Source organism: Suillus subalutaceus (assembly GCF_016647625.1).
Source record: "Suillus subalutaceus strain FC151 chromosome Unknown DFJ58scaffold_18, whole genome shotgun sequence".
Classification (NCBI taxonomy): Eukaryota; Fungi; Basidiomycota; class Agaricomycetes; order Boletales; family Suillaceae; genus Suillus; species Suillus subalutaceus.
This window is the reverse complement of record NW_024540267.1, coordinates 174,344-200,069: the sequence shown is the minus strand read 5'-3', so window position 1 is coordinate 200,069 and position 25,726 is coordinate 174,344. Positions and strand designations below refer to the sequence as shown.

At 48.2% G+C, this 25,726-nt stretch overlaps 9 protein-coding genes across 9 annotated transcripts; 4 read left to right on the top strand and 5 right to left on the bottom strand.

Annotated features, from left to right (window-relative positions):
* Positions 1-131: 131 nt before the first annotated feature.
* On the top strand, positions 132-1,180 carry DFJ58DRAFT_743184 (uncharacterized protein; the record flags this gene model as incomplete). Its single annotated transcript, XM_041387245.1, has 4 exons — positions 132-252; positions 309-511; positions 569-719; positions 769-1,180. The coding sequence occupies exons 1-4, from the start codon at positions 194-196 to the stop codon at positions 1,178-1,180; spliced, it is 825 nt and encodes a 274-aa protein (XP_041247571.1). The 5' UTR covers positions 132-193.
* Positions 1,181-2,161: 981 nt separating this feature from the next.
* On the bottom strand, positions 2,162-4,922 carry DFJ58DRAFT_863465 (uncharacterized protein; the record flags this gene model as incomplete). Its single annotated transcript, XM_041394100.1, has 15 exons — positions 2,162-2,433; positions 2,481-2,527; positions 2,582-2,728; positions 2,779-2,940; positions 2,993-3,009; positions 3,067-3,139; positions 3,214-3,337; positions 3,388-3,635; positions 3,689-3,725; positions 3,776-4,109; positions 4,157-4,294; positions 4,344-4,576; positions 4,629-4,673; positions 4,723-4,832; positions 4,881-4,922. Coding segments are annotated over 15 exons (1,821 nt in total), but the record flags the coding sequence as incomplete, so codon positions are not given.
* Positions 4,923-6,389: 1,467 nt separating this feature from the next.
* Positions 6,390-7,189, bottom strand: DFJ58DRAFT_770438 (F1 complex, delta/epsilon subunit of ATPase). Its single transcript, XM_041389083.1, has 4 exons — positions 7,041-7,189; positions 6,830-6,983; positions 6,689-6,777; positions 6,390-6,637 (listed from the first exon to the last, which is right to left on the bottom strand). The coding sequence occupies exons 1-4, from the start codon at positions 7,161-7,163 to the stop codon at positions 6,509-6,511; spliced, it is 495 nt and encodes a 164-aa protein (XP_041247569.1). The 5' UTR covers positions 7,164-7,189; the 3' UTR covers positions 6,390-6,508.
* A 1,012-nt stretch (positions 7,190-8,201) lies between these two features.
* DFJ58DRAFT_770429 (glutamate-cysteine ligase-domain-containing protein) lies at positions 8,202-10,967 on the bottom strand (the record flags this gene model as incomplete). Its single annotated transcript, XM_041389082.1, has 14 exons — positions 10,792-10,967; positions 10,607-10,734; positions 10,438-10,557; positions 10,199-10,375; positions 9,999-10,138; positions 9,790-9,944; positions 9,620-9,736; positions 9,425-9,569; positions 9,261-9,373; positions 9,015-9,212; positions 8,691-8,963; positions 8,518-8,638; positions 8,345-8,465; positions 8,202-8,289 (listed from the first exon to the last, which is right to left on the bottom strand). The coding sequence occupies exons 1-14, from the start codon at positions 10,939-10,941 to the stop codon at positions 8,202-8,204; spliced, it is 2,046 nt and encodes a 681-aa protein (XP_041247568.1). The 5' UTR covers positions 10,942-10,967.
* Positions 10,968-11,275: 308 nt separating this feature from the next.
* On the bottom strand, positions 11,276-13,274 carry DFJ58DRAFT_152787 (APG6-domain-containing protein). The gene is made up of 6 exons (XM_041378910.1): positions 13,140-13,274; positions 12,297-13,087; positions 12,040-12,247; positions 11,905-11,993; positions 11,642-11,854; positions 11,276-11,587 (listed from the first exon to the last, which is right to left on the bottom strand). Exons 1-6 carry the CDS (start codon positions 13,176-13,178, stop codon positions 11,449-11,451), a joined length of 1,479 nt encoding a protein of 492 aa, XP_041247567.1. The 5' UTR covers positions 13,179-13,274; the 3' UTR covers positions 11,276-11,448.
* Positions 13,275-13,445: 171 nt separating this feature from the next.
* Positions 13,446-15,956, top strand: DFJ58DRAFT_838474 (uncharacterized protein; the record flags this gene model as incomplete). Its single annotated transcript, XM_041392458.1, has 4 exons — positions 13,446-13,489; positions 13,600-13,723; positions 13,924-13,956; positions 14,007-15,956. 4 exons carry the CDS (start codon positions 13,446-13,448, stop codon positions 15,954-15,956), a joined length of 2,151 nt encoding a protein of 716 aa, XP_041247566.1.
* Positions 15,957-16,135: 179 nt separating this feature from the next.
* Positions 16,136-19,374, top strand: DFJ58DRAFT_152678 (IMS-domain-containing protein). Its single transcript, XM_041378909.1, has 16 exons — positions 16,136-16,399; positions 16,453-16,522; positions 16,575-16,662; positions 16,720-16,748; positions 16,800-16,919; positions 16,971-17,040; positions 17,095-17,242; positions 17,298-17,415; positions 17,471-17,482; positions 17,540-17,554; positions 17,604-17,738; positions 17,785-17,936; positions 17,986-18,125; positions 18,182-18,243; positions 18,298-18,411; positions 18,472-19,374. Exons 1-16 carry the CDS (start codon positions 16,314-16,316, stop codon positions 18,994-18,996), a joined length of 1,884 nt encoding a protein of 627 aa, XP_041247565.1. The 5' UTR covers positions 16,136-16,313; the 3' UTR covers positions 18,997-19,374.
* Positions 19,375-21,946: 2,572 nt separating this feature from the next.
* On the top strand, positions 21,947-24,191 carry DFJ58DRAFT_838472 (uncharacterized protein; the record flags this gene model as incomplete). Its single annotated transcript, XM_041392457.1, has 7 exons — positions 21,947-22,002; positions 22,043-22,323; positions 22,382-22,517; positions 22,583-23,372; positions 23,394-23,420; positions 23,475-23,966; positions 24,021-24,191. The coding sequence occupies 7 exons, from the start codon at positions 21,947-21,949 to the stop codon at positions 24,189-24,191; spliced, it is 1,953 nt and encodes a 650-aa protein (XP_041247564.1).
* A 187-nt stretch (positions 24,192-24,378) lies between these two features.
* Positions 24,379-25,589, bottom strand: DFJ58DRAFT_770410 (uncharacterized protein). The gene is made up of 6 exons (XM_041389081.1): positions 25,437-25,589; positions 25,220-25,374; positions 25,053-25,161; positions 24,970-24,999; positions 24,845-24,919; positions 24,379-24,787 (listed from the first exon to the last, which is right to left on the bottom strand). Exons 1-6 carry the CDS (start codon positions 25,563-25,565, stop codon positions 24,488-24,490), a joined length of 798 nt encoding a protein of 265 aa, XP_041247563.1. The 5' UTR covers positions 25,566-25,589; the 3' UTR covers positions 24,379-24,487.
* Between the last annotated feature and the right edge of the window lie 137 nt (positions 25,590-25,726).

The following is a 25,726-nucleotide window of genomic DNA, read 5'->3' as shown; positions in this document are numbered from 1 at the left end:
CTACGACGTATCCAGCGTGAAGATTGTATAGGCGCCAAGTTATGTCACTGATGTTGTGATGTAAGTGGTTATGTAATAGGGAGGCTCAAAGTATTAGCCGCCTAACTTCGAGTTCTCATTACATGTACTAAATTAGGTGTATCCATAAGCTATAGGAAGCAATCATGCTATCGCCCTGCCTCACCTAACACTCATGTCGCGAAAAGTCGTTCTAGTAACTGGCTGTTCAACAGGCGGGATTGGCTTCCATTTGTAAGTTCGCTGTCTTCAATGATCTCCCTTCAAGCTATTTCAACTTATGATCACAGATGTGAACGTTTTGCGGAGCAAGGATGCACTGTGTATGCCACATCTCGTAGACTGGAGACAATGGACGGCTTCAAGCATTCCGTGGAAAAGCGCGCCATGGATGTGACCAGCGATGAAGATGTCAAACTCGTCGTACAGTCCATTCTGGAAGAGCAGGGAAAAATCGACATCGTTGTGAATAATGCTGGTGCCATAGCCATCGGTTCGTTAAAACCTTTCAAGCCACCCTGAAACAATTATCATGTTCGTTTTCTTGCAGGGCCATTGCTCGATGTATCTTTAGATCAGGCTAGAAAGGCTTTTGAGACCAACACGTTCTCGGTTTTGCGGGTTGCACAGGCAGTCGCACCCTCCATGGTGGAACGCAAGCAAGGGCTTATCGTCAATATTGGGTCAATTGCGGGAAACATGTGAGCACGGTGCTATAATACCATCCTTCAACTGACCCCGTCTTCATAGCTCTACTGCATGGAATGGATTATACTGCGCAGCTAAGGCGGCCGTTCACGCGCTCAGTGATGCTCTGGCCATGGAATGTAAACCATTCGGCGTTAAAGTGATGCTAGTAGCACCAGGCGGCATTCGGTCAAATATCAGTACCAACCAGGCGGCCACCCTTGAATTATCACCCACGTCCATCTACAAGCCTTACTTCGATCGGGTGTACGAACGCATGCATAGCAGTCAAGGCGAAGGGAGCATGCTTACTGATGAATTTGCACGACGTGTGGTTGCAAAGGTGCTGAGTCCCAACCCTCCGACATATATGTCACTTGGGAGCAACTCGGGTCTTTTCGCATTCCTCCACTGGCTCCCTCATTGGCTTGTCCTCTGGATCATTGGATCGAAAATGGTGTGGAGGAAGACTTGAGCTATCTACGTAGCCACCACCTACCATCTCATGCCGTGAACAGGAAGGAATGATGGGCGGTCGCGGATGACTCAGGTGGCCGATAATGAAGGGACATTCTGTAGGAAGAACCGATCATGTAGCAATTGCTTGTACCAGCTTTCTCTCTAGTTCCCCCATCTTCATTCTTCCAGCTCGCCCTCTGTATAAGCAGCTTCTCTGATTGTTTTTGTTGATATGTTCATTTGCTATTGATTCGAGACTGTTTTCGTTACATCAGCTTCTTGCTTCCTTGGGGATTACGGAGGGCTAAAGTCGGGTTGGGAGATGATCGAGGTGAAATTTACGACAATTTCACGTCGTCACGCATACCCTCCCTTCCATCCTCGGTCTACTGTGCGGGAGGCGCTACCTGAGTAGCTTTCGGAGGACCGGAACAACTTCAACCTGGGTTCTAATAGGGTTTGCTGTCAGGTTTCCACTAGGAAGCAGAGCACCTTACTGTTGGTGAAAATGTTTTTTGAAGTAGCTTTATGTGCACCTCCGCGCACGCAAGATGAGCGATTTGGGCACAGCCGACGCGTTGTGAATTAGATTTTGAGCCGGGTCTGGCAGCGTGAGTCTGGAAGGAAGTCCGACCAAAAACACGAGAAACAAACTATATCTAGTGATACTAGGCTTAGAAATCCGCGACATCCTTGGGTCCTCTGTATAGTCCACCTCAGAAGTAACTCCAGCAACTCCGCTACTCACAACAATGCCTGTGAGCGGTGAAGGAAGATCGTACATGATGCAAGCAAGTGGAAATGTCGCGGAGGTTGTTGCTGGTCGGTGAGGGTCATTGGCAGGAGACCAACCGCATCGTAAGGAGGCGTTTGCGTTAAGATTATGCAATCCACGGAGAAGTAGAGTTAATGACGAGCGAAGTGTGTATATTACGTGCTGTTTAGCTTGTTGACCTGAGTAGTAGCGATCGACGACGTTCGCCGCGTTCGTCAATCCTTTGAAGATATATCATATTATCAATTGATATATGCGTTGGCTCGTGAAGCGCACGATATGGTTGTACACTGGATGAAATGCGACTCAGTATATTAAATGGAATTATCGAGAACGACAAAGGAGAGCGGGTAGCAAAGCACTATTGTAGAACGAAAACATAGCATTTCACATCGAGGAAGTAAATTTCGCTTGTTACATGCGGCACTGATCATGCAGTTCCAATGCAACGAGCGGTAGCAGCAATGCGAAAATTCATGGGTATGACAGTGTGCCTGAAACACTTTCAGATACAATCGCTCCCATGTAACTTGGGACTTACTCATAATGCTGTTGGACACCATCGCCTTCCATGATCAGTACGTCTCCCTGACAATTTTCAGGTCTACGTAGTACAATTGCACTTTTGTGAAAACGACTTACGTGTCGGAGGATCAAAGTCAGCACGTTTGACGATGAGTGTTTTGGCTCCTTTGGTGTAGCACGGGCACGAAAATGCATGAATGCCGCAGATCCTAGTGAAAGGGAAGCTACGACAGGACCTAGCCCGTGCTCACTATCACTGTGGAACTAAGACACGTCAATGCAAGACTACGGGGAAATTATGTCCTCAAACTTACAGACATCTTTTGTTTTTCCATATATGCAGCGCTGAGGATCTCGTTAAATGGTATATCTTTGTGAAGAGCGAGGCGAGATCTCTCTTTAATCAAGGCGAGGGCACCACACACGGATGATGGTGCCTTGTCGAAAGGCACGGTATTTCCTGTTCCACCAACATACTGTTTCATCCCTGAGCATTTCGTCATTAAAGTAGATGCAGAATGTAATGACCTGGTAGGGTTCACCCGCTGCATGCCAAAATGCTCAGCACGAGAATCTTTAGCCAACAAAAAATATACACTCACAATTTTGAGAAAAATAATTAGTAAGGAAAGTTCCACGAACTGCAACATAGTTTAAGTGATCACTAGCATAGTTCTAAAATCTTCATTACGCACGTTTTTGCTAGACGGATTTCAGAAAGACCTTGTAATCAAAAGGAAGCTGCTCACAAGCCTGAGTGGGTATCTTCTAAGAAGCAATTCTCCTTCATTGGCTTGCTCCTGATACTGTCGAAATATCTCGTCCGCCCGTTTGTTTGCCAATGGAGTGCCCAATATGAGATGGATCCTTCCTCTGCATGACTTCGTCATCAAGATGATGCAGCGTACTAGTGTGACCCTTACCTCTCATGAGGGAGAATGAAGGTGAGATAGTGTGTGAATCCTCCGCCATCGCCCAATTCGAGTGGCTCTGGTCGACGAGCGATGACCCCTGCAAGCGGCGCATGCAGGTGAGGGAGAAGTGCCAATGAATGACAATGGCGCTGCAAACCTGATTGTTTTCCAACATGTGAGTGTAGATAATCTACTGGTGGTCGCTGGTGCCAAAATTCTTTTGCTGTCCGCAGTCTCCCGGGAACTTTGTGAATCAACTATGGGAAACACCTCAAGGGACGCCGCATAATAGGAGGGGAACGACACGTACACGACAATTAGAACATTCCCAATGTTCCCATTTGAAACTTCAAACTTGCGTGAGGACGGCACTGTATATCTGCGAAGCGACGCTTACCGACTCGAAAGGCGCCCGCACTTTTCGCAGTGCCAGCCCTTGCTAAATGCATACGAAGTAGTGACGGAATCCATCGTTTCAATGAGCTTCGCAGGGCGAAGCTCTGGAAGATTGGTAAATACCATTGCAATTGGACGTAAAAATGTTGTGTCATAATCAAGTTGTTGTTGTTCCAGCTCTCGTCCTCCTAGACTCCAAAAGGAAGTGCAGGAAGGGTTCAGACACATCCATCCCTGTGAATAAACAACAGGGCTCTTCTGAGAACACTTGTTGCATGTTACATCGGCGACGGCATTTGACGGCGACGGATCTTGTCCGGGAGCAGACGGATAATCTGCTCAAGGTTGAGAAATATTGAATGGGAGAATCTCAGTCACCCACCTCTCATCGGATCGGGAAGCATATCCACATCATCGCTCTTGGATGATGTCCACCACGGATCGCCTTGTCCTTCGCACCACTGGAAAGCAAACTTCCAGCGGACAACCCTCCCGCCATTGGATGCGGGTTGATACTCGGCTGCAGCGAGAGCTCAGCAACTCAGAAATGCAAATTGGATGTGTCATACCCCATGCATGAGATATCCAATATAATCCAAGGACGACATACGTACAGCCCGACGCACCAAGATCAAAAGGGAATAGAGCGTACTTCTCATCAGCTAGAAGAACTAAAGGTCGTTTGTCTGTATAGCTCTTTAGTAGAGCACGGACAGATTTGTCTGTGGCTTCTTGATCCTGAGCCTGTTGAAACCGAGCAGGACCAACCCGGTAATCAAGGATGCTCTCAGCTTTACCGCCACTGCATGGCAACAAATCAGACAACTTATGGAAGCGATGTGACATGGACTAACCCATGGGAAATAATCAATCTTCCCCCGCAATGAAAGATATCACGGCTGACCTCATTCAGTTAGCGACATCTTGCCTTTTAATGGAAGAACATACCTTGCGGGTGATCCGCCCAAAAGATAGCCTTTGACAATATCCTTTAAAGAATAAACACCACTCTGGTAGCTTCGAAAGTAGTCGAATGATTCACAGACTTCTTGGCGAGACTACATGCCAGTTAAGAGTACTGAACGTTTGCACAGTGTTATGCATACCTCGGCCCAAATTGGCGGCTTTGCCGTCAAAGGAAGCTTTTGTTGTTCAATTGTTGGCGCACTGACATTCGCCATCTCCTTACAGCTGGACAGCTGGGGTAAAGCATCGTTAGTTGAAGGGGTATCAAATTCGTTCGCAATCTCATCGACATCCGCGACGTCATCTTGATCGTCATCGCGAGCCCAGTCCTCCATATGCACTGAAACTGTCTGGGAGTGCATTAACGAGGCGTTCCTACCAATATCCGTCAGTAGGCGATCGACGCCTTCCTGATCAAGGACTTGTCTCGACGGTTGGGCATAGGTGATATGTTGTCCATGCTTTGGTGGAATATACTTGGACGACACTTTGCGTGGCAAAGGACGAAGAGGCCGTGTAGATGGCGGATGAGCATTCGCAACCATCAATTTGGAAGTTTGCGCCTCTGAATCGTTAAATTGTAGGCTGCCGTCCTCCCGACCGTGGTTTTGGGACAGAATACCATCAGCAAGGACTTGTGTATCTTGTCCTGCATAGATAGTGCTGTCAACATCGCTAAGCGGGCTACTAGCCAATCTTGCACCTGGTAATTGACAGACGGGCGATGAAGGTGCATCATCTGGATCATCCTCCTGACTGGGTGATTGCGAGAAAATCGGCAGAACAGTCGAAGAAATACCGCCCGAACTGTCGCGCATGCGTTCATCATCGGGAGCCTCATTGAACTCAAGCTCCTTAGATGTGTGGGAATGATCTTGTGGTGCCTCGGTGATTGACAAAGGTGTCGGGCTTGAACACTCCTGACCACTGCTGCGGCCGCGACTAGTACGACCCCGACCACGGCGGCCTCGACCATGGTCCTGACCCTGACGCTGACCGCGACCGCGACCACTACCACGGCCGCGGCTGCCATTAACCACACATCCTTGCGTCCTTGTGCTGTGCCCGCCGCGGCCTGATCGTGCGCCTTGTGTGGCGCGACTGTTCAGGAGTTCATGTTTCTTCCGTGTAAGGTACTCCGCTGGGTGGTTCTCTGCTTGTAACAGACGATAAAATTCAAAGAAGATTGCCAGCATTTTTGGATCATTGGCAGAGAGTGGGCCTAGGGTTTCTATCTGGTCACAAAATGCCAGTTGGAGCCACACTTGAGCTGCGGCAAGGGCTCGTGACTGGTATATCCAAGTTGTGAGGTTTAGCATGTTATATTTGTACTGGTGCACACGACATACGTTGCCTCGCATCTCCTGCACAAAGTTATTGATGATGGTTTTACTTTCACCACGAGTCGAAGGTTGGGAATATAGAAAGCAGTAAGATAGCAAAGGTTCATGGTCAAGCAAGGACGCGTCATCCCAGCTAACTGGCAGCTCCATGGGGCACGTCTTGCGCTGCCTTCAATAAGTCCACTGCACCTAGTTTCCGATTTATGCCTCGCAGAAGAGAATCCTTGAAGGGAAAGCGGCACGCATACTCCCCAGGCGCACTCATGCGTTACGCAAGGTTACGGCGTACGCTCTCACTAGAAGGGTCGCGGAGATACCCGGACTTTCAGGCGTGAAGAAGCCGCAACGCAGTGCAACTCAAAGATAAGCACAAGGCTGGAATAAGTAATACTCTAACGATACTGTTGGCGACTGGAATCACGAATTTACTTCGACCCCAAAGCATGCTGCAAGGCCTCATACACATCAGCCTCTATCCGTGCTTCCATTTTATCCTCCTCGGATCCGTTCCCTGCAGCGACCTTCAATGCCTCCTGTAGGTTTGCACGAACAGCCTGAGAAGACAAATTTAAGAACACAGTGACGCGTGTAAGAACGGAACTTACTTCGGAGGAGAATGACTCCAGTGGCGCAGCCTCAACGACGTTAATGGTAAGTTTGTTACCGGGGTGTACATTTGCGAAGCCACCGGACGCTAACGCTGCATTAATATCATTTGTGGAATAATATCAAATTTTTCAACACACCGAACCACTTCTTGGAAGTGTTTCCCGACTCAATGACTTCGATCATACCAGGACGTAGAGCCTCGATGGAGGGAACGTGGTTCGCAAGGATACCCATGTCACCTGTTGCAGCAGCAAGGTTCACCTGGACAACATCTGTAGAGGTGAAGATAGCCTTCGCAATATTCTGTGTTCAATTCCGAGTAAATGGGAGGAGTTACAGCGGACGCACCTGGTGAGGAAGGACCAAGGAAAGGCTAATTTTGTCAGCTACTTCAGCATATCCTCGTCGCTGCTGTGCGAGTGTTGATGGGGCACGTCGGGCGGCAGAGGAGAGCAGACGCAAAGCAGACATGATCAAAGTATTTTGTGGACGTGACCGAAAGATGAAGTGAGGAACGATACGTTCTTTGGTCGGATAAAGCCGCTTCACGGCCACGTGATCTGATGTCACATGATTTCAGTTGGCCTCTGGGCATACCTGTAGTATGTACCTTTGTAAAATTTACTAATGTCTTCTCAATCTATGCTAGTCCTCGCTCAAGAGTATTTTTGTTCACCAAGCCAAGCTACTATCTTTGTTCGTTTTCAATCTGGTTTTATATCACGCCACAACCAAAATATAACTCAATGCCTCCCTGTCACTTCTCTGCTGGCATTCGCGACCTCCAAGGGACAATACCATGATCGGCATGTCCGCTCAAGCCACCGTCGCCGTCCTTAAGGTCATCCCCGTGTTAACAATCTAATGGAACATCCGATCATGCACTGCTGTCTGCATAGCACGCGGAAAATGTGTGCTCGTCTTGTACTCATGCCGCCCAAATTTGAAAGGGTCTGCATATGATCTGAACCCGCGCTCCGTGCTTCCCTTTCTCCCACAAGTACTTCCATTCGGGATTCATGCTGACGATGCCTTCTGCTGTGGTGTAATTCATGACGTCCGTGGAATGAAATTGTAAAATTAGAGCTATCACGCAATTCCAATGGATCATGATGATATCCATCCGCCTGCCCCATTCACCAGATTGTAGATTTTACCTATCGCACAGCTGTCGTACTCTGTCTTGTGACAGATCTTCCCAGCGACACTACACCCCTCCTCCACGGGATGCAGCATGATTTCGCACAAGCGACGAACCAGGAGCCGTAACGATGAAGACAACAAGGAGAAGAACGAGAAAAACAAGGGAGCACATGCCACCAAGGAGACGAAGAGCCCAATTCATGGTGACAAATACTATCCGAGTTTGTGGCTGACAACCATCGGGATGGCAGAGATTTTCTTGCCAGACCTGTATGCACCCTGTTCTACAGAAATGACAGTAACAATAATTTCTAGATCTACAATTGTCAAAAACACATCAAGAGAAACAATGCAGGTCGTCACATGTCAACGACTGTTAGGCTTGGAATGGTAGCCGTTGGCGGGCGTGTAATCCTCTGGTAACAGCTCTGGGACGCGTCGCACCCCACGCTCACTGTCGTAAAAAGATTTGAGAGCCTTACAATATATCCATCATGTAAATCACTTACATCTCATCTACAGCGACCATGAGGTCGTAATTTATTTCCTGGCTCACAACAGAATCACGGTTGTAGCTTGGGTGAGAGCGCACGAAATTACGAATCCAAGTCGCGGGCGTCTGTAAAGAGCCTAAGACTGATGTAAGAACACGTCTGAAAAGAATAAGAAAAGATATCCGTGCCTATTGCGCGTCTGCGAACAAGGTCGAGGTATTTGCTTATTTGCAGCCTGTCTCCCTCATCAACGTCTAAGGTGTCGATGTAAGCCTCGACGACGCCAAGCAAACCGGGGAACTTGGATCCCTGAGACAAGCTGTCAACTTTTGAAGGCCGCAAGCAAAAAATACATAACCACCTTTCCAGTAAAAATCTCTTCCACAGTCATCTCCTCATACTCATCTTCAATCGGTCCATCTTCCACATACGACGGTCGAGGAACAGCGGGGAAACAATTGCGAAGTAGTTTCTCCTTCGCTGGAGCACCTTCCGCAGGTGAAGATGATACAGAGCACGAAGGTGGACTAATGGTAAGAGCGGTATGCCCTGGGGGGAGAACATCCTTCCGGAAATAAAACTTGCCGGAACGAGCTGCATCTCTTCTCTGCGCGCGGGCCATATTCTGGTCAACCTACTACAATATTAGTCAAAATGACATCGACGAGAAATATCCGATTTGAACCTTGGAAATAGGAATATAGAAATTAAGGTTGAATGCTAGGATGGCGCGGGAAAGGAGGACAATGAAGACAGCAAATGCTGCGTTCTCAAAGTCTGTCATTTGCACTTCCATGCTACGAAACTCTACACGCCAGCCGATGGGAGAGTTTGGTGGGGGCGGTTTGAATCTAAGAGTCTGCCAGTTTGTGGATTGGATATTCTGCCAAGACGTTCAGAGCAACGAAAGTAGGACGAAGAGCGATATCACCTCGAAGTGGTCATTGCTAGTAGTGTCATCTTGATTGATGGTTTCAGAAAAAATAACGAGAGGATCTCGAATAAACAAATGCGCTACATGCTTGGCAAGCACCTCATCTAAGCCTAAGTCCAAGGGAGTCAGTCGTAACGAAGTTACAAAGGCTTCGTGCTCACCGTGATTACGAAGACGTTGAAAGATGCCTTCATTATAGGGTACAGGTGCGTCGTTATATTCGGGTTTGTTGGTCCAATCGTCCGCGATATAGAGGTCAACGCTGTCGTAACGGGACTTTGGAATTATATAGTTGTCTTTCGAAGGCTAGGATACTCGTTTCAGAAACCCTAATAAGGAACTGAAATGATACTAACTTTCAAACCGCGCTCTTCTGGTGTGCGATCATCGACGCTGCCAGCAATGACATTCCAACGGCAATCTACATCAGCGAGGTAACCTCTCCATGCGGGACTAGCTGCTGTCAAGGCAAGCTGCAAAACGTCTTGATACACCCAATGATTACCTCGCTAAAGCACCTACGCACCATAATTGGCCCAACGGGGACAAGAGCGTCATACATACGCCTTGCTTCATCTACATTGCAACTCTGGAAAGTGAGTTGTAAACAGCAACATCCCATTCCGAAGCCCATAGCGTCCATGTAAATATGATCGATCAATGCCGCACCGTTCTTCGCCTCTGTTCACCGATAGTTTAAATCCGTTTTAATAAATGGGATAGGGTTGCACTTACCCGGGTCTTCTGGGTATATCGAACGTTGCCATGGTATAGTGGGGTCGACAAATGGTCGAGGTGTTCTTTCGTCAATGAATATGGGAAGGTTGATTGCGACCTTAGAGCCCCGTCTACTACGGATATTGGCTGTTAGGGTACTAAATAATTTGGATAGTAAGTTCTGCGCCCATATACAACCAAGATGGTCAAGCACTGACGGGAAGCGTGCGTGAGGGTTCGTAATCTCCTCCGGTAAAAAGAGGCTGTGGCTAGATTTGGCATCGTCTGGCGAAAAATAAGGTTCAGTGAAGACGCCATGCGTTCCCAGGCGAGGGAAAGATGTGAAGGTGAATGGGATTTCATTTGCTTTCAGGTGCTTTCTTGCGAGTGTACGTCTTGTTAAAGCCAAGGTTCAATATCAGGCAGAATACCCGCAGACATTGAAGGGCGACATTACCTGTAGTGCATGTTTGTCTCGACGGATAGCAAGTCCGGGATAGAGCCTGTGTATGGAGAGCCAGGAGTCGACTCCAGCATGTATCTTCCATACTCTGGGTGGAAAGTCGGAACAGTCATGCTGAGGACAATTCTATTACGGCGCCTCCCCTGAGGATCCAAATACTCACAAGGCGGGTGTATCGTCGTCGGTGAGGTCCCCTACGACCTGACTAAGCTTTGCAAGGATCTCGGTCTGGCGGAGGGAAAGCTTTGCATTTTTTTCCTCGTCGTCAAATGCAACAACCAGGTATTCCACCTTTCATTATATATGCCAGTGTAAGCAGGAAAAACTGGGACTGTCAATCATATTTACCTCGTCTCCCCAGAGCAACTCATCGCCCCATCTGTCCTTGACTCGATCCCAAGTATGGAGAAACTGCGCGATACCATGTTCTCGAACATGGTCTGCATACAGCTTTGCCTCATCCCATGTTAAGGGTGTTCCGAGGTAGAGGAGGCCCATGGCGTATTGTAGGCACAAGCTTGTGCCAAGCTGCTTCAAGCTTGCGTGATATATGGGAGATACACAGGATACACCGGGATGACTCCGGAGTCCAATTACAATTACAAAGATTTGGAATCCGGGATGGTCGCAAGGCTACCTTACCAATTGGATCACATGTACGATAACGATTTGTAAGATAGGGATGAGTTCAAATCGTGTAATCGTTATGGCATATAAGTATCACGCAAGACTCCAAAGCTTGGAAGTTTCAGGTACTACTACCTTGAGCCGGGATGTCCGAATGTCACAACAGCCTGGTTCAAGTTCATCCTCCGATCGTCCTTTTAGGAAAAGGAAAGGCATAGAAGCCAGCGAATAGACGCCCACACCTCACGCGCACGTGTACATTGTCGTGCGAAGCATCGTATTCTGGTCACCGCTCCAAAAAAAGAATAATCACACATCCCCGCCAACTGGACGAGCACGTTCTACAGTTACAGGGAAATGATGTAAAATGGACTCTCTTTAGCCGTTGCCGCCATTGGTTGTCCACTTCAAGACAATCTTCAGCGCAAGCAGAACATGCCTCAGCGCTCGAGTCCATGCCTCTTCCTGACTGAACTGAAGTTTTACAGACGCTTCCCCTATCTTATCTTTGGCAATTCTGCCCTCAAAGGGTCAGCTTGGCGTGGGATTAATATAGAAGGCGCTCACGCACTGATGGGGGAATTCAACCGTAGGATCCTGAGACTTGACGAAATCTATGAGTTGCTTCAAGCACTCTAGGAATGCTACCATAGCAAAATCAAAACGACGGTTATGTAGTAGGCGACCGAGGTGGAGATCCCCTGACCCATACAGTTCGTATGTCGCTTTGTCTCCTACAGTTCTTTCAATACGCGAGAACGAGCCCATTGGGATCAAACGGTAGCTGTAAAAGATCCTCAGTATGTATAAACGGCAATATAAATTCTGACTTGCCTCTCGAATGTGTAGTCAAGCTTCCGCGCAATCGTATATAGCAGCAGAAGGGTCTGACCCCATGCTGCATTAATTTCGGGCCATTCAACCTGCACGTTGTCAGCAATCGGGTCATCATGAGAAAGGCTAACATACTGGGACTCCGGGAACCCGCCCAAGCCGGAGGCCATTGATTGTTCCAAAGACGCCATCATGACCAATGCAAAACGCGTCATTGTAAACATTTGTGCGCTCCAGCTTTTCGAGCGTGGCGTAATCTGCAGCATATGCAGCACGCAGTGACGCTAAACGTGAGGCTTGTTCAGCCAAGACTAGGAGGTGCTCGTTGTGCGATCGCCAAAATCTACAACGGAGATTAATTTGCGATCACAGTAGCCCAATAACCAACTTACTCAGCTTCTTCTTCTTCCAGCGCTTTTTCTTCCGCCTCCAACAACTTGAGCTCCTCATCAAGCTGCTCCCTCTCCCTGTCAGCAAGGCGTAATTGTTCAATGGCAGCCCGTTCGTCGTATTTGAGCCTTTCGATCTTTTTCTCTGCATCCTGTCTACTGAGATCCAAGCTCTCCCGCTCTCTTTCCTTCCGAACCTCCTTTTCGAATGCGATATAACCGTCACGCTCTTTCTTTGTCTCATCAAGCTGCCTTTGAAGTGATGAAAGAAGGATTTGTGTGCATTCCGCGCACAGAGGGTGATCAATGTCAGACCGGGTAGAAAGCACATTAAAAAGTCTCATAGTGGAGCGCAGGTGGTGTGAGATAGGTGTTGGATTCGAATGGTCTGGCTCAGGTTGCTGGTGGGCAGGTAGTGGACTAGTGTTTTTAGCTGTGACGTTCTTTTGGTTACCGAGAGCAGCCTTCTTAGGCATTGCGGCTCCTGGAACTGGAGAAGGTATACTGCGTATCATGCTCTCCTGCAGGAGCACAAATGACTCATTCGGAGCTGGGAAGTTGCGCTGGGGTTGTTTCCCCTGAGCTCGAGTAGAAAGGGGTGGTGAGGCCCTCAAGTTTTCTGAGGGTGTGGCCTGCTGCCATGCTGCTTTGCTTGCGGATGGAGATGGAAGTTGAGCTACTTTCTCAGCTTCCGAGTCTGTCACATAGCGCCCGCGCGAGGCTGGCACAGAAGGCAAAGAGGCTACGATCATGTCATACGCAGAGGGTGCGAGATCTACCAATGATGCGTCAAGCTAGTATTCTCATCAGTCAGGCCTTGCATTTCAATGAACGATAAATTGTCACCTGGAGTGGCTCTTTACACTGTTGGCACACGTAGCTCATCGTGATGATGGATCGGTTCCAAAGCGATTGATCCTATTGGTTTATGGCAGTCCAGGCAAACTCCAGCTGTTAATGAAAACTTGGGAAGCGTAAAGCTTATCAACGACAAGACGTCACTGCGCAAAGGTGTAGCTGAATTGTACGGACTCGTGGACTAATGCATTACATAATTATGTGGTCCATGGCTTTCTGTAGACCAATCGACAATTCGCAGTGCGCACCTGTGCGCACAAACGATCGTGCTTTAATGCTCTCTCCCTTTCCTACATGAATCTCACCTACAAATTTACGCCCTCGAACCAGCTGCGGTAGTCAGTTCAATGAAAAAACGCGTTATGAATGACGAAGAGTTTACGTCAAACACGCGTCTCTCCACCTCATCTTCACAAACATGACAAGATAGACGTTCCTAACGCCGTAGTCATTTTATCTTGCCAGACATTTGTCAGGAGCCGATCCGATCCAGTGGCACTTTCTCCTTCTACTCAGATTGCTCCAGCACATGGAAAAGAACAAATGTTTGTTCTCAGCTAGGCAAGGCTCAGGTATGTTCCGTTTCACACTGATCATATCCGAAGCTGATGCGACTCCGCATGCTACTGTATTTGATGCCCGTCCTTTGGTTTAGCGGTACCTCTGCCGCGTCAATGAACGCGTGTTTTACGCGCTGCCAAAGATACATTAGCGTGGTGTACTTTGAGTAAAAGTACTTAAGCTATCGTTTCCTGCTACATATTGTCTATAGTTCGGCTCCTCTCCGTCGTCAAATCTTCAAGAGGTGAGTGACCCCCTCATTTTAGATGTTACTCACCTCCTAATCGTGCCTAGATGGCTTCTCGTGTATTCGCTTTGTTAATTGGTATCGACGATTACAAATCCGGAAGAATCTGGAACCTCGAGGCGTGCGCCCATGATGCGCAGCGCATGAAACAATGGCTCATGCAAGACCTCCAAGTACCCAAAGAAAACATCGCACTTCTTATCAACCAAGAAGCCACGAAACACCGTATTGAAGATACGTTTATGAGCCATCTTGTTAACAATCCTGCCATTGCAAAAGGCGACGCGTTGATTGTATATTTCGCTGGTCATGGAAGCACCTTGCGCGCACCACCAGACTGGTGCGAGGGCAAGCCTGCTAGCGTCCAGGTCTTGTGTCCTTACGACCATGATTCGAAAGGACCAGAAGGACGTGTAGCAGGCATATCTGACCGCTCACTCTTCGCGATGCTAGCAGAGCTCAGCCTCATCAAGGGTGATAACATCACCCTCATTCTCGACTGCTGTTTTCTGAAGGCACAGCTTGGCTCAAATGCTAGAGACCGCCGCTTCATCCGCTATACGCCCACATCAAAAGCCACACCCGAAGACCTATTCTTGGGCTTGTGGCCAGGCGCCATCGGGCGGAAGTTTAGAGGAGAATTCGGCTTCTTCCAGGATGACTGCCGGAGCCACGTCCTCCTTGCCGCCTGCCGGTCAGGCGAGAAGGCACTGGAATGGAAGGAAGGAGGGAAATTCACCTCAGAGCTTCTGACCGTGAAAGACGCACTTCCTCTTCATCAGATGAAATCTTCTGATTTATCAGAGCACCTTGCAAAAGGCTTAACTCATATCCAGCAGCATCCAGTCTGTGTTGGCCAACGCAAGGACAGAGTTTTCTTGAATGGTGTCCCCTTCGTTGCCGATGCCTCCCTTGTTCCCGTCAACGACGAAAAGGAACGTATTCGTCTGGAAATGGGGGCCATACATGGCGTTGTTGAGGGCACCGAATTCAGCGTTCACGAGCACAATCGCTTTGGCTCTATCAATCCGTCACTCGACAGCTTCCGCGTTTATGAAGTTCACCCTACGTGGTCACTCGCCAGGCGCAAGAGTATGAGCAAACCTGGGGGTCGTGGTTCATGGGCACGCATTACTCGATGGAACAGCCGCACTCCTTTCCGGGTTTACGTCAAGAGAACGTGCTCCTTTCTTCTCAGGCGCCTCTTCGGCTGCAGCAAGAATTCAGAAGCAGAATTGGACGGCATTCCTGTGAAGGAGGGGTTGAATATTGTGCAAGTCGACACTTCTGCTAAGGCGGACATGTCGGTTGGCGTTCACACTCGAGACGTACGGGTCCAAAATCTTGATCACCTCGTTCCTTCCACTGCCCACCCGCTTATACGCATCGAGAAAGATAGGTCCAGATCTGGTGTCATCCTCAGCGAAGCCGCACGCTTCCATATGCACCTCCACCGAACCAATCCCGCCAAGCCGTTCCATGAATCACTAGGCATGGAAATCTTCCGGGTCGACCCTCACACCCAGCGACGGGTTGGCCCAAACATGTTGGTTGATGGAACAGCTGCAATATCGCATAGTGAGGGTGCACGCTACGCCGTAATCCTCCACAATCACTCAGATACAGATCTCTGGCCGTATTTGGCCTATATGGATTCCAACGGAGTTGACATCCAGTTACTCTACCACCCTCGGCCGTCGTACCCTATGCCCCCACTGCGGAAGCGCAGCTATCTTGACATAGGCTGTACGGGCAGTGGTATCCCCCCTCTGAATTTCCCTTTCCCTGATAACCAGCAGCAAGAATCTGCATTCTTGAAGCTCTTCGTCTCTACTTCGTACACCTCGATGGGTTTATTAGAGCAGAGCTCTTCGGCATATAGCCGTCCGTCCACACCCGTCCCGCCTCCTACACCCACAGTGGAATCGAATCAACCACAAAACTGGGACACTGCACTCGCGTGCATCGTCATGAAAAGGGCGAGGGCAAAGAGCTGAGTATGAATCGTAACTGCTTTTGTTGTAGATCACGAGTGGAAAAGTTATCGGAGTGGGCTTCAAGTTGGCATGCACTATTTAGGTCGTTTATTGATTTTTTATGGTGCTACAAACGGGCTATCTATGGTTTCATGTCGTAATAAGTAGCAGGTAGGAAGTTCCCAAGGAACTAGCACTGAGCGCTGCAACAGCCGATTACTTACATGTGATGTTTGTTGAACGCTTCTCAGGAGCTACACAGCCACTGCAGCAAAGTCACGAAGTTCACGATTCGAATATTGAATATTGAACATAGGCGGCATATACCAGAACCACACGGCGAACGCGAGGTTGTCTGTTCCCCTGACTCAACGTGTTATGGAGCCAGAAAAACCACCTGAACCCTCTCAAGACTCCGCTAGTTTACTCAAACGATTGGCTGGTCCCTCCTCCACGAAAGCCGGGTTTGTCACCTCCTATTAATACTTGCACCTTGAACACGTTTGACACCTTGCAGCCTTTCTCATGACCAGACTGCGATCAATCGCATCATTGCCGAGGCTTCCAAGGGCTCCAAGTTCTATGAGGCAAGCCCATCATTCGAGCCACCCACTGCACATCACTCAGAAAGATATATAGAATGAGAAACGCAAAGACAAGGAATTATCGGAACGCATTGCCAAAATCCTGAAGCAACGTGACGAAGCCCTGCGAGGCGTTGATATACGTGCGTCAATCAGTTTGCCTCAAGTCAAAGTTGGATTCGATCATGATACTTTACCAGGTCAAATTGAGAGAAACATCGATCACCTCGTGAGCAGCAATTACAACTCAGGGAGCGCATTAAGACAAGCCAGATTATAGCTTGAAGAACTCGAGTCACGACGCGATTTGAGTCAAACCGTGGTACATGTTGACATGGATGCATTCTACTGCAGCGTCGAGCTACTTGATGACCCATCGCTGCAGGGGAAGCCATTTGCCGTGAGCTTGCAATGTTATATTAGTGCTGTATCGTGAACTACGTTTCCTTAGGTTGGAGGTGGGGTAATCTCCACTGCTTCCTACGAGGCACGTAAATTCGGCGTGCGCTCCGGGATGGCGAGTCCGTCTACGTTTTCTGTATTTCATTGTATCATTCTCACTGCAGTCCTTTTAGCATTCGTCGCCAAGAAGCTTTGCCCCGACCTCATTCTCCTGAAATCTAATTTCGAACGTTATTCAGAAATGTCTGATAAAGTCATGGACATTTTCGAGAGATACGATCCTACTATGCTCGCGGCCGGATGCGATGAAGGGTACTTGAAGTGTGTCATGGTAGCTATATTTGAGCATGTCGGCACTAATCGTCTGTTTACTCAGCATCACGAAATATTGCGAGGAACACATGGTAGATGCGGATACCTGTGTACAAGAGATTCGTGACACTGTCTTCAGGGAGACATCATTGACAGTAAGCGCTGGGATTGCTCCGAACAAGGTGCGCGTTTGTCTTTTCTTTTCTTTTCAACAAAGCCGTAGCTTACGGTTCTCAGATGCTAGCAAAGGTCGTTTAATAAAATTTACTTTGGTTTTGTCCCTGATTGAACTTTTGCGCTGTCTAGATATGCTCAGACAAGGTTCTAAGAACGTCGCAAAATTAAGTGTCAGCGCTGACTTCTGCTACAGAACAAACCGAATGGTCAATACCATCTGCCGTTCGACTGCACTTCTATCAAAGCTTTCATGCACGATCTCTCAATCCGCAAGGTGCCAGGGGTAGGACGTGTCAACGAACGCCTTATTGAGGCTCTAGGCATTAAGGTCAGTGCTCATAATGCTGCATTGAATATGCACTGATTTCGCATAGACATGTGGTGATATCTTCAAGCATAGAGCGACACTGCAATTAATGGACAAGCAGTTTGGCCTGGTATTCCTACTGAGAACGTATCTCGGCATCGCATCCAATGTTGTACAGCCCATTCAACGAGAGGAAAGGAAAAGCATTGGTGCGGAAAGGCAAGTGTCGTGTCGCTCTCGTCAGCATCGTGCTCCAACAACCGCTCAGGACTTTTCACGCATTAAGTAACAAGACGCGGATCCTGGGAAAATTGGAGGAGGTGGCGGGGGAACTTGAAGACGACATGGTCAGAGGGGGCTGGACTGGGAAAACAGTGACGCTCAAGTTTAAGTTGGACACATTCCAAGGTAAGCCATAGTTTGCACAACTTCTGGGCATATCATTTCTTGCTCACGTCTCGCAGTTTTTACACGAGCAAAGTCATTTGACCGTTGGGTCAGTTCGAAGAAGGAAGACCTTTTTACAGTGAGTGAAGGACCAAGAACTCCCATCTACAAGTCTCACGTCGAGGTACACCAGATCGGGAAAGAATTATTACTCCCTGAGCTGCCCCTCACACTCCGACTGATTGGCTTGCGAGTCACCAAGCTGAAAGACCTGCATGCACCAGAGCCGGCGGGAGGCATTAAGCGGGTATGCTTTGTTATATTACATCGTCAACAATGTTAACAGAAAGGTTCTTGACTGTTCTAGTTCTTTGAACCTGCAAATTCGTCGCCAAGAAAGAGACCGAGACTTGCTAACAATGCGGAAGATTGCAACGACGAAGACGACGCTGGAGAAGATCATGAATCAATGCCGGGGTTCCATGAAGAAGAAGAAGACGCAGAAGGGCGAGGTTTCGATGCTCTCGATGATGAGGAGCAGACTGATATCTCTCATGATTTAAACTCTCCACACCATGAACGACGAACACGACCGCCGGTGTCAGCCCCAGGGCCCTCACGGACTAGGCTAAGTGATTCATCGTTCCCGGCAACTACGTCAAAGCCAATGAGCGCCAGACAAGCGGATCGTGTTCGGCATCAGGACTGCCCTATATGCGGGAAGCTGTTGGAGACGGACAACAAAGGGCTGAATGCACATATTGATTTCTGTCTGAGCAGAAATGTCATCATGGAAGCTCAAACTGAGGCACAAAGCAGTACGAAGAAGCCGAAGGATCTCGCGCTTTCTTGGCCAAGTAGTGCGAAGGGGAAACGGAAGCGGAAACGTTAACCCGTTCCGCGTTCGACAGAGTGTTCTCGGTCTCATATATATGTACTAACATGCAGAACAAACGATATTGATCGGCAAAACTGGAGACCTTGCAGTTGTAGTATATCATAATCCGCCGCGTTAGGATGTTTGGCCCGACGTTCTGTGGGGTTTATACTTATAGATGTGAAGGGGCGAGTGCCAAAGAACGGCCGTGTCTTCCTAACTTGAGCTAGGGTTGAGCAGAGCAATGTATGCCTTCAGCCTCACGACTCATACGTGGTTATCAGTTTGAGGTGATCAAAAAAACGACTATATCTTTTGTTTGGTCTACAGGAGACTAATAATACTTACAAGTACCACCAAAGTACCACAATGAAACTTCGAACTGAAAACACATTTTACCGCTCCCTAGAGTATCCGGCGAGTATGAATCACACCGAGCATCTCTTGCTACACAGTACTGCTACTGGTAGTTTGACACATGCAGGCGCTTCTGGAAAGCAATTGAGCTGCTGCATTAAGCGTGGCTGCCGACATCTCTGGGGTGCCGATTGCGCCGGAGGGAATAACACCACTTAGTGCAAGCGTGGATGAGCGCTGAGCAGTAATACAACAAATATTGGTTTCTCCAGACCTACTTCTCTTTCAAATATACTTTAGAACACAGAATCACATATATAAATACCCAAATGAAACATCGAACAAAAACAAATTCTCCCACTCCCTGCAGAGTATCTGGCGAGTGTTGGTCACATCGAGCATCTCCCGCTACACACTACTGCTAGTTGACACATGCACCCGCTCCTGGAAAGCAATTGAAGTCATACTGGTTGCTGCATCGGAGTCGGCCACGAGCTTGGCATGATATTCTCGAACGCTAAGGATCAGGCGCGGTCCTAGTACAAACATCTGCACAGATCGGAAAATTGCAAGAAGCCCAGTATAAATCTGGGTTCTCAAGGAATATGGATTCTATATAAATGATGAATCGTGGTCGCATGCAGAGGTCAGTGTCAAATCGGCATACCGCTGAAATTGTCGAAAAACAAGAACCGAGACCAAGGGACGAAAGACCAGCAACGCTAACACGTCCAGGACGTCAACAGACAAAGGGACCCGCATTCACCTATGAGCTTACCTCGCAAAGTAAACCACGTGAGTTTTCATCAACACCGTGAAGCAGTCACCGATAATAGAGTGTTGTCGCAGTTGACGGAAGTGTTTTACGGCAATCCAGACTGCGAGAAACAGTGCGAGGACCTCCCATACGGTGCCGAGTATCCAAGTTATGAAATCCAGAAGAAAATAATCTCCCTCATAATTATTCATACACTGATAAGTGCCGGAGACAATGACCTCCTCTGGTATTTGTTCGTGAGCCTGATCACTGAATTCTTTGAGCCACATTTGAACATACCCGCTAAAATATCCCACGTTGTTATTACGACGGCCACTCCCATGAAAATGGCGGCAGCAATGAAGATGACAACGAGAGCTATCAGCACCCGTTTGGATCGCTGATACATGGCGTGTAACCGAACGATCATGATCACTTGCATGATGTTTCAGTTAACTCCAGATCACCGAGGTATTCACTCACCGCCCACCATTATAGTTACGACAACAGCAATCAAACTCATCGTGATGTACAGAATAAAGCCTGACAAATTCAGTAATGTTAGTAGTCAGCTTCAGGGGATCAAACACTCGAAACCAACTCACAGCTGTGGCACTTATTTATATTGAATCAGCAAGACGGTAAAGGATCTCACTCACCCCTACATGGGAGTGCAGGTGATTAGACTGGAATAGCACGCATTGTTGCAGAATACTCACACCACCTGTCATTGAGATCGTCGGAACAGACACTGCATGCAGCCGGTCAGAAGAAACAAACATGATGTATGAGGTGACATACACAGCACCGTGAGACTGATTGTGAGACATGGTTGATGAGCACAGCACCAGTAACTTGGTCGACCAAACTTACACAGCATATGAAATTCCAAGGTAGCGCACCTAGGATACCCTCATGTCAGTACGACCTTGCCAACAAACAATTATAAAAAAAGCTACATACACTGAGAAACAAAACGGTTATAAGGGACCAGCGTTGCCTCTGTCGCAAATTAATTATATTTTCAAGTTGTTTTTCTAGTGTGGCACTCTGCGCACCCAGATCAGTTCAACCTATGGACCCAAGATTAGTGAGATTCTTGTTCTGGTCATGATATGAACATACCTCTCGTCCAAAAGTCAGTACTAAAAATATCGTAAGAGTATCTCCGATTTTTCATACTACGTTGCTTACCCCAATCGTACACCACTCCAGCAGAGGCGGCGACTACGAAACCATAGTTCAGGTTAGATCGCGACATGAGCTGACTAGACATCCACGAACCTATAAAATAGCTACCAAGACGATACGAACTGATGAAGGACCACAAACTGATACCATTTAAGATTAGAGTCATGGTATTCGAAGATGGATGTGAGGGAGCTTGCGAACCTGGTAGACAGGCATTCCTGCAAGATATAGCTCCATCCAGCGTCTATACGGCCTAAAGGGATGATATTCGTTGTTGTTTTTAGTTGATTGAAAATGATGAAACTTGACTTTGCACTGGAAGGTGCTGTAGCTGTCACTGAAGTACCGACCCGCTGCTCATAGTTAAACCACCGTGACAAGGTTCAACATATATATATCCTGAATTCTAGATGCGATACAGACAGGTCATGATCGCTGCAGCGGTCGGCAACTTGACAATGTGGTATATCTGAAAGTGAATCTCGTACCAAGTATGTGATAGCGAGAGTGGAGAGAAACAGATGCAGCATTAATTAGTACCACCAGCCCGTTACTGGCAGAAGATTTGCGCGTGCCTACACGAGTCACGTGCACTCGACATCAACGCGGTAGCACGACCCGGGCCTGTAGCACTAGCAGAAGGTCCCACTCAATGCCATCATGTCTAGCCGCTCGCCACCATGTTTGTCGTACAACCCTTTCGCTAAGGAATCTCAGTATTGAGCTCTCTGTCTTGCATGACGCAAAACAATCCAGGTCATTTGTTACTGGCCGGTGGCGGAACGCCAGCAGCTGCACCCGAACATACAGCAGTAACGCTCAAACCTCCAACGATTCTCTAGCGAAGAAGGCATCTTCAAGTAAACACGAGATTTCAGCTCTCTTGCACAGAATCTCAGCATTTTTACCTCGTGCACTACCGGGATCTACCACCGACAGAGGAATACAGTCTTCCCAACTCTGGAGTGAACTCTTGAGCGAGGTCGACGCAGACTTATGTTCCACGTCAGAAGTGCATCCGAGTGCTCGCGTAGTTGGTGAGTGCTCCGTCCGTTTTTTCATGTTCATGTATCCGACGAAGTTACCTCTTTACAGTATGCGGAGCTGACCAGTGGGCCGGCTCTCATGAGCTCATCACAGCCCTCCTCGAAAACCCGTTTACGACTGATGAAGCTTACAGCGACATCCTACGAAACCGGTGGAAAAACCAGTCTGCCTACCTTACAATTGAGTGTGTCCATGTTTTATGTTCGATGTCGATGCAGGATGCTTAACAGATATTCTGAACAGTTATAGATCATCAACCTCCTTCATCAACGGCACCCTTACCATCCCTGCATCTTGGCTCCAACAATACCCCTTCCCCGTCCAACTCACCGAAATCCCATCTCTTTCCTCCGATCCTTCCCTCCCCAAAATACTCCTCAAAGGAGATGTGCTAATCTTCCTCTGCAATCCACTAACAACCCCACTACCCACGCTCATCTCCAACGCCCAATACATTCTTCAAAGACCGAACACAATACTCGTCCTCACCGCTTCTAGCGTATCCGGACATGCGATAGATTACATTTCCAAGGAACTGGCAGCTGCAAATTGCACCCCCGGAAAAATTCTTGCTGTGGACCCTATTCGTGCACTGGAAGCCGTCTCTGCTCTCAAGTCGGATCCTTCATCTCCTACTGCTATTCAGAGATACCAGGACGATTTTATGGGGTCGAGGATATCGCTTCTTGGTGATGTCTTGGCGGGGATGCTTGGGTTGAAGGACTCGAGTCGCACGGTATCGTCGTCATCGTTGTTGTTAGCTATCCGCACTCGGAGTGCTGTGATACAAATGCAGGGCGCGTTATATGCTAGCGCTCGGTCGGTATCCCAAGCACGTGTAGCGATAGACCGCGTCTTTACAGGCGCAAGCGAGCTGCAATCGCAAGTCGAGGAAGTCCGCGCGAGAACAGACAGGGAGGTGCTTGTAGAGTCTGGAATAGATGAAGCTCTGCTTCGCGGCTCGAAAGAGATGAAAGCCTTATTAGAGTCGTTGTCATGGCTGAAGATGATATGGCGCATTGATGAGATAGATTCTTTGGTGAGTTCCGCGCTGGATAAGCACTGGTGTAGGGAACTTGAAAACCAGGTATGCACGCATCGCATAAATGTTTTTTGTTGTTGTTAAACTGATAACCTATAGCTCATCCTGCAAACGGGTCGTCTCGCCTCTACCCAAGCATCCCTGACATCATCCACCTTTTCCCAACTTGCCAAACTCGCGTCTCCATCCTCGTCCCCCGCTTTCCAATCCTCTATCCTCGACAACCACCTCCGTCAATTGACACACTCCCCGACATACGCACTCACCCCAGATGCCCTCACTCGCCCCATCCAAGCACGACGTTCCCAGCTGACAAAACACACCACCACGCGTTTACACCGTGATGGCCAGAACGCAGTGTTGGGCGCGTTTGGTGGTATGTTTGGCGGTGCTGGTGTAGGATGGTGGCTTGCATTTGGAGAGAGCGCTTTGAGCGTTGGCGCTGGTTCTGAAGCAGGTACTGCGCTAGGTGCTGGTGCGCTCGTTGCTGTTGCTAGTATAAGATGGGCGGTGGGGAAATGGGAGCGAGCAAAGAGGAAATGGGTGGAGGATGCTGATAGGGTTGGGGAGGGACTGAAGAGGGATCTGAAGGTGAGTATTGAGAGGGTTTTTTGCGTGGATTGGACTTATGAGCTTGTTTGATAGGTGACTCTGGATCGAGGCATCGAGAAAAATGTCGCAGTTGTTCCTATAGCGGCGTATGAAGGACTGCGAGAGCTTGCCGGGAAACAGCAGGAAGAGATCGATGTTGTTAGGAGCGATCTTATTTCGATGCAAGCTGACGTCGAAGTGCTTGAAACTCCTCGACCTTCATAGTATGTAGCATTGGATAGACTACATCACATCCGTCATAGATGATTTTGATCCAAATAGATGCTATGCTAAATGATGGTGTATGTGATGCCATTAAAATTCCTTTGCATTCATGAACCGTTTGTCTAGGAGCGAGTCAAAGACCTTATTTTGAGACAAGCGGACGTTGAAGCTCTTGCTGGACCTTCATAGGGTGTAACACGATCGCAATTGTCCTCTGAGTTAGATCTATTGAGATGCAAATGCATGCTACGCTACTAAATGATGGTGTACATAATGTCATAAAAATCCCGTAGCGTTCATGAACTCGTTATAATTATCTTTGGAGGGGGGGAGGGGACGTCTTGAGAACTTTGGCGCTGCGGTCGTGGTGTGCCTGCGCCATCCTCTTCGCCGCTGTCATCGCCAATATCAAACAACTCTTCTCTTTCGTCCCAGACGTCATTTAAGCGTGCGACTTTAACAGGCTTTGACTTGGATGAGGCTGAGGGATGAGAGTACAAGGGCAGGAGCTGTGTTCCAGAGCCTCCTTCATTATCTGACACATCGTCTACATCGGAGATATCGTCCGTCTCTAAGGGTCGGTATAGGCGTGCGATCTGAGAAATTGGGGTTCACGTGAGATCGCTACGTAGACGATGTCAGAAGCGGCTCACCTCTCTCCGCGCACGGTAATATTTCTCAATATAATACGCGAGATAGAGTCCGACAGTGGAACCCAGCCAATTTGCCTGTCAAGTATGATTACTGAATGAGAAACGTAAGAGTCAAGAGCACATACCACCACATCACCAGATTGAAATTCCTTGTTCTAGTTCCGCATGGTCTCGTCGTACTCGCTCAGACAAGGAAAGGGGGACGTACTGGAAGCATGGACTGCACAATCTCGCTCACGAACCCTCCAAAGAAGAAACATATGACAGTGGTAAATATCAGCCCTGAATGGCGCCAGAACCAAATTCTACGAGCTTCTCTGCAATTAAACCCAAATATTCAGTAAAGCGTCAGTAAGCCAAAACGTCAAAACTCACTCCTCGACGTCGAATATGAAATAAAATACACCCGTTGCGACACACAAGCAAGTAAAGTGTAGGAACTTATCGTTCAGGGGTAGGGTCCTGGAAAAGTTTGTGAAACCTAAGAAAGCAAGTATTACCATTATCACGCAGGTGAATACGAGGAACCACTGATGAATTTAGTGATCGTGAGTGACTAGGACTTCGTGTGATAGTCCCAAGGAAAGCCTACCGGGCGCAGTCGAATGGGTAAGTTGTATTTTGGAAGTTGGACTCGGTAAGATTTCATTATGGCTTTTGACAGTTTCTTGAGATGCTTGCGCATTGGCCTTGATGGCGAGCTTGGAGAATTTGGTGCCATGGTGGTCGGATGTGCCGAGGGCGGGTGAGCAAGTTAATTAGCCTCCGCAGCCGGGAAGTTATTTCCTCATATATCCGGGGCTTCGCTTGAATAATTATTAAGATCTTTGTTCCGAGGTTACAATATTCTGACTGGCACCAGGCAGACAGATTCCGTCCTGC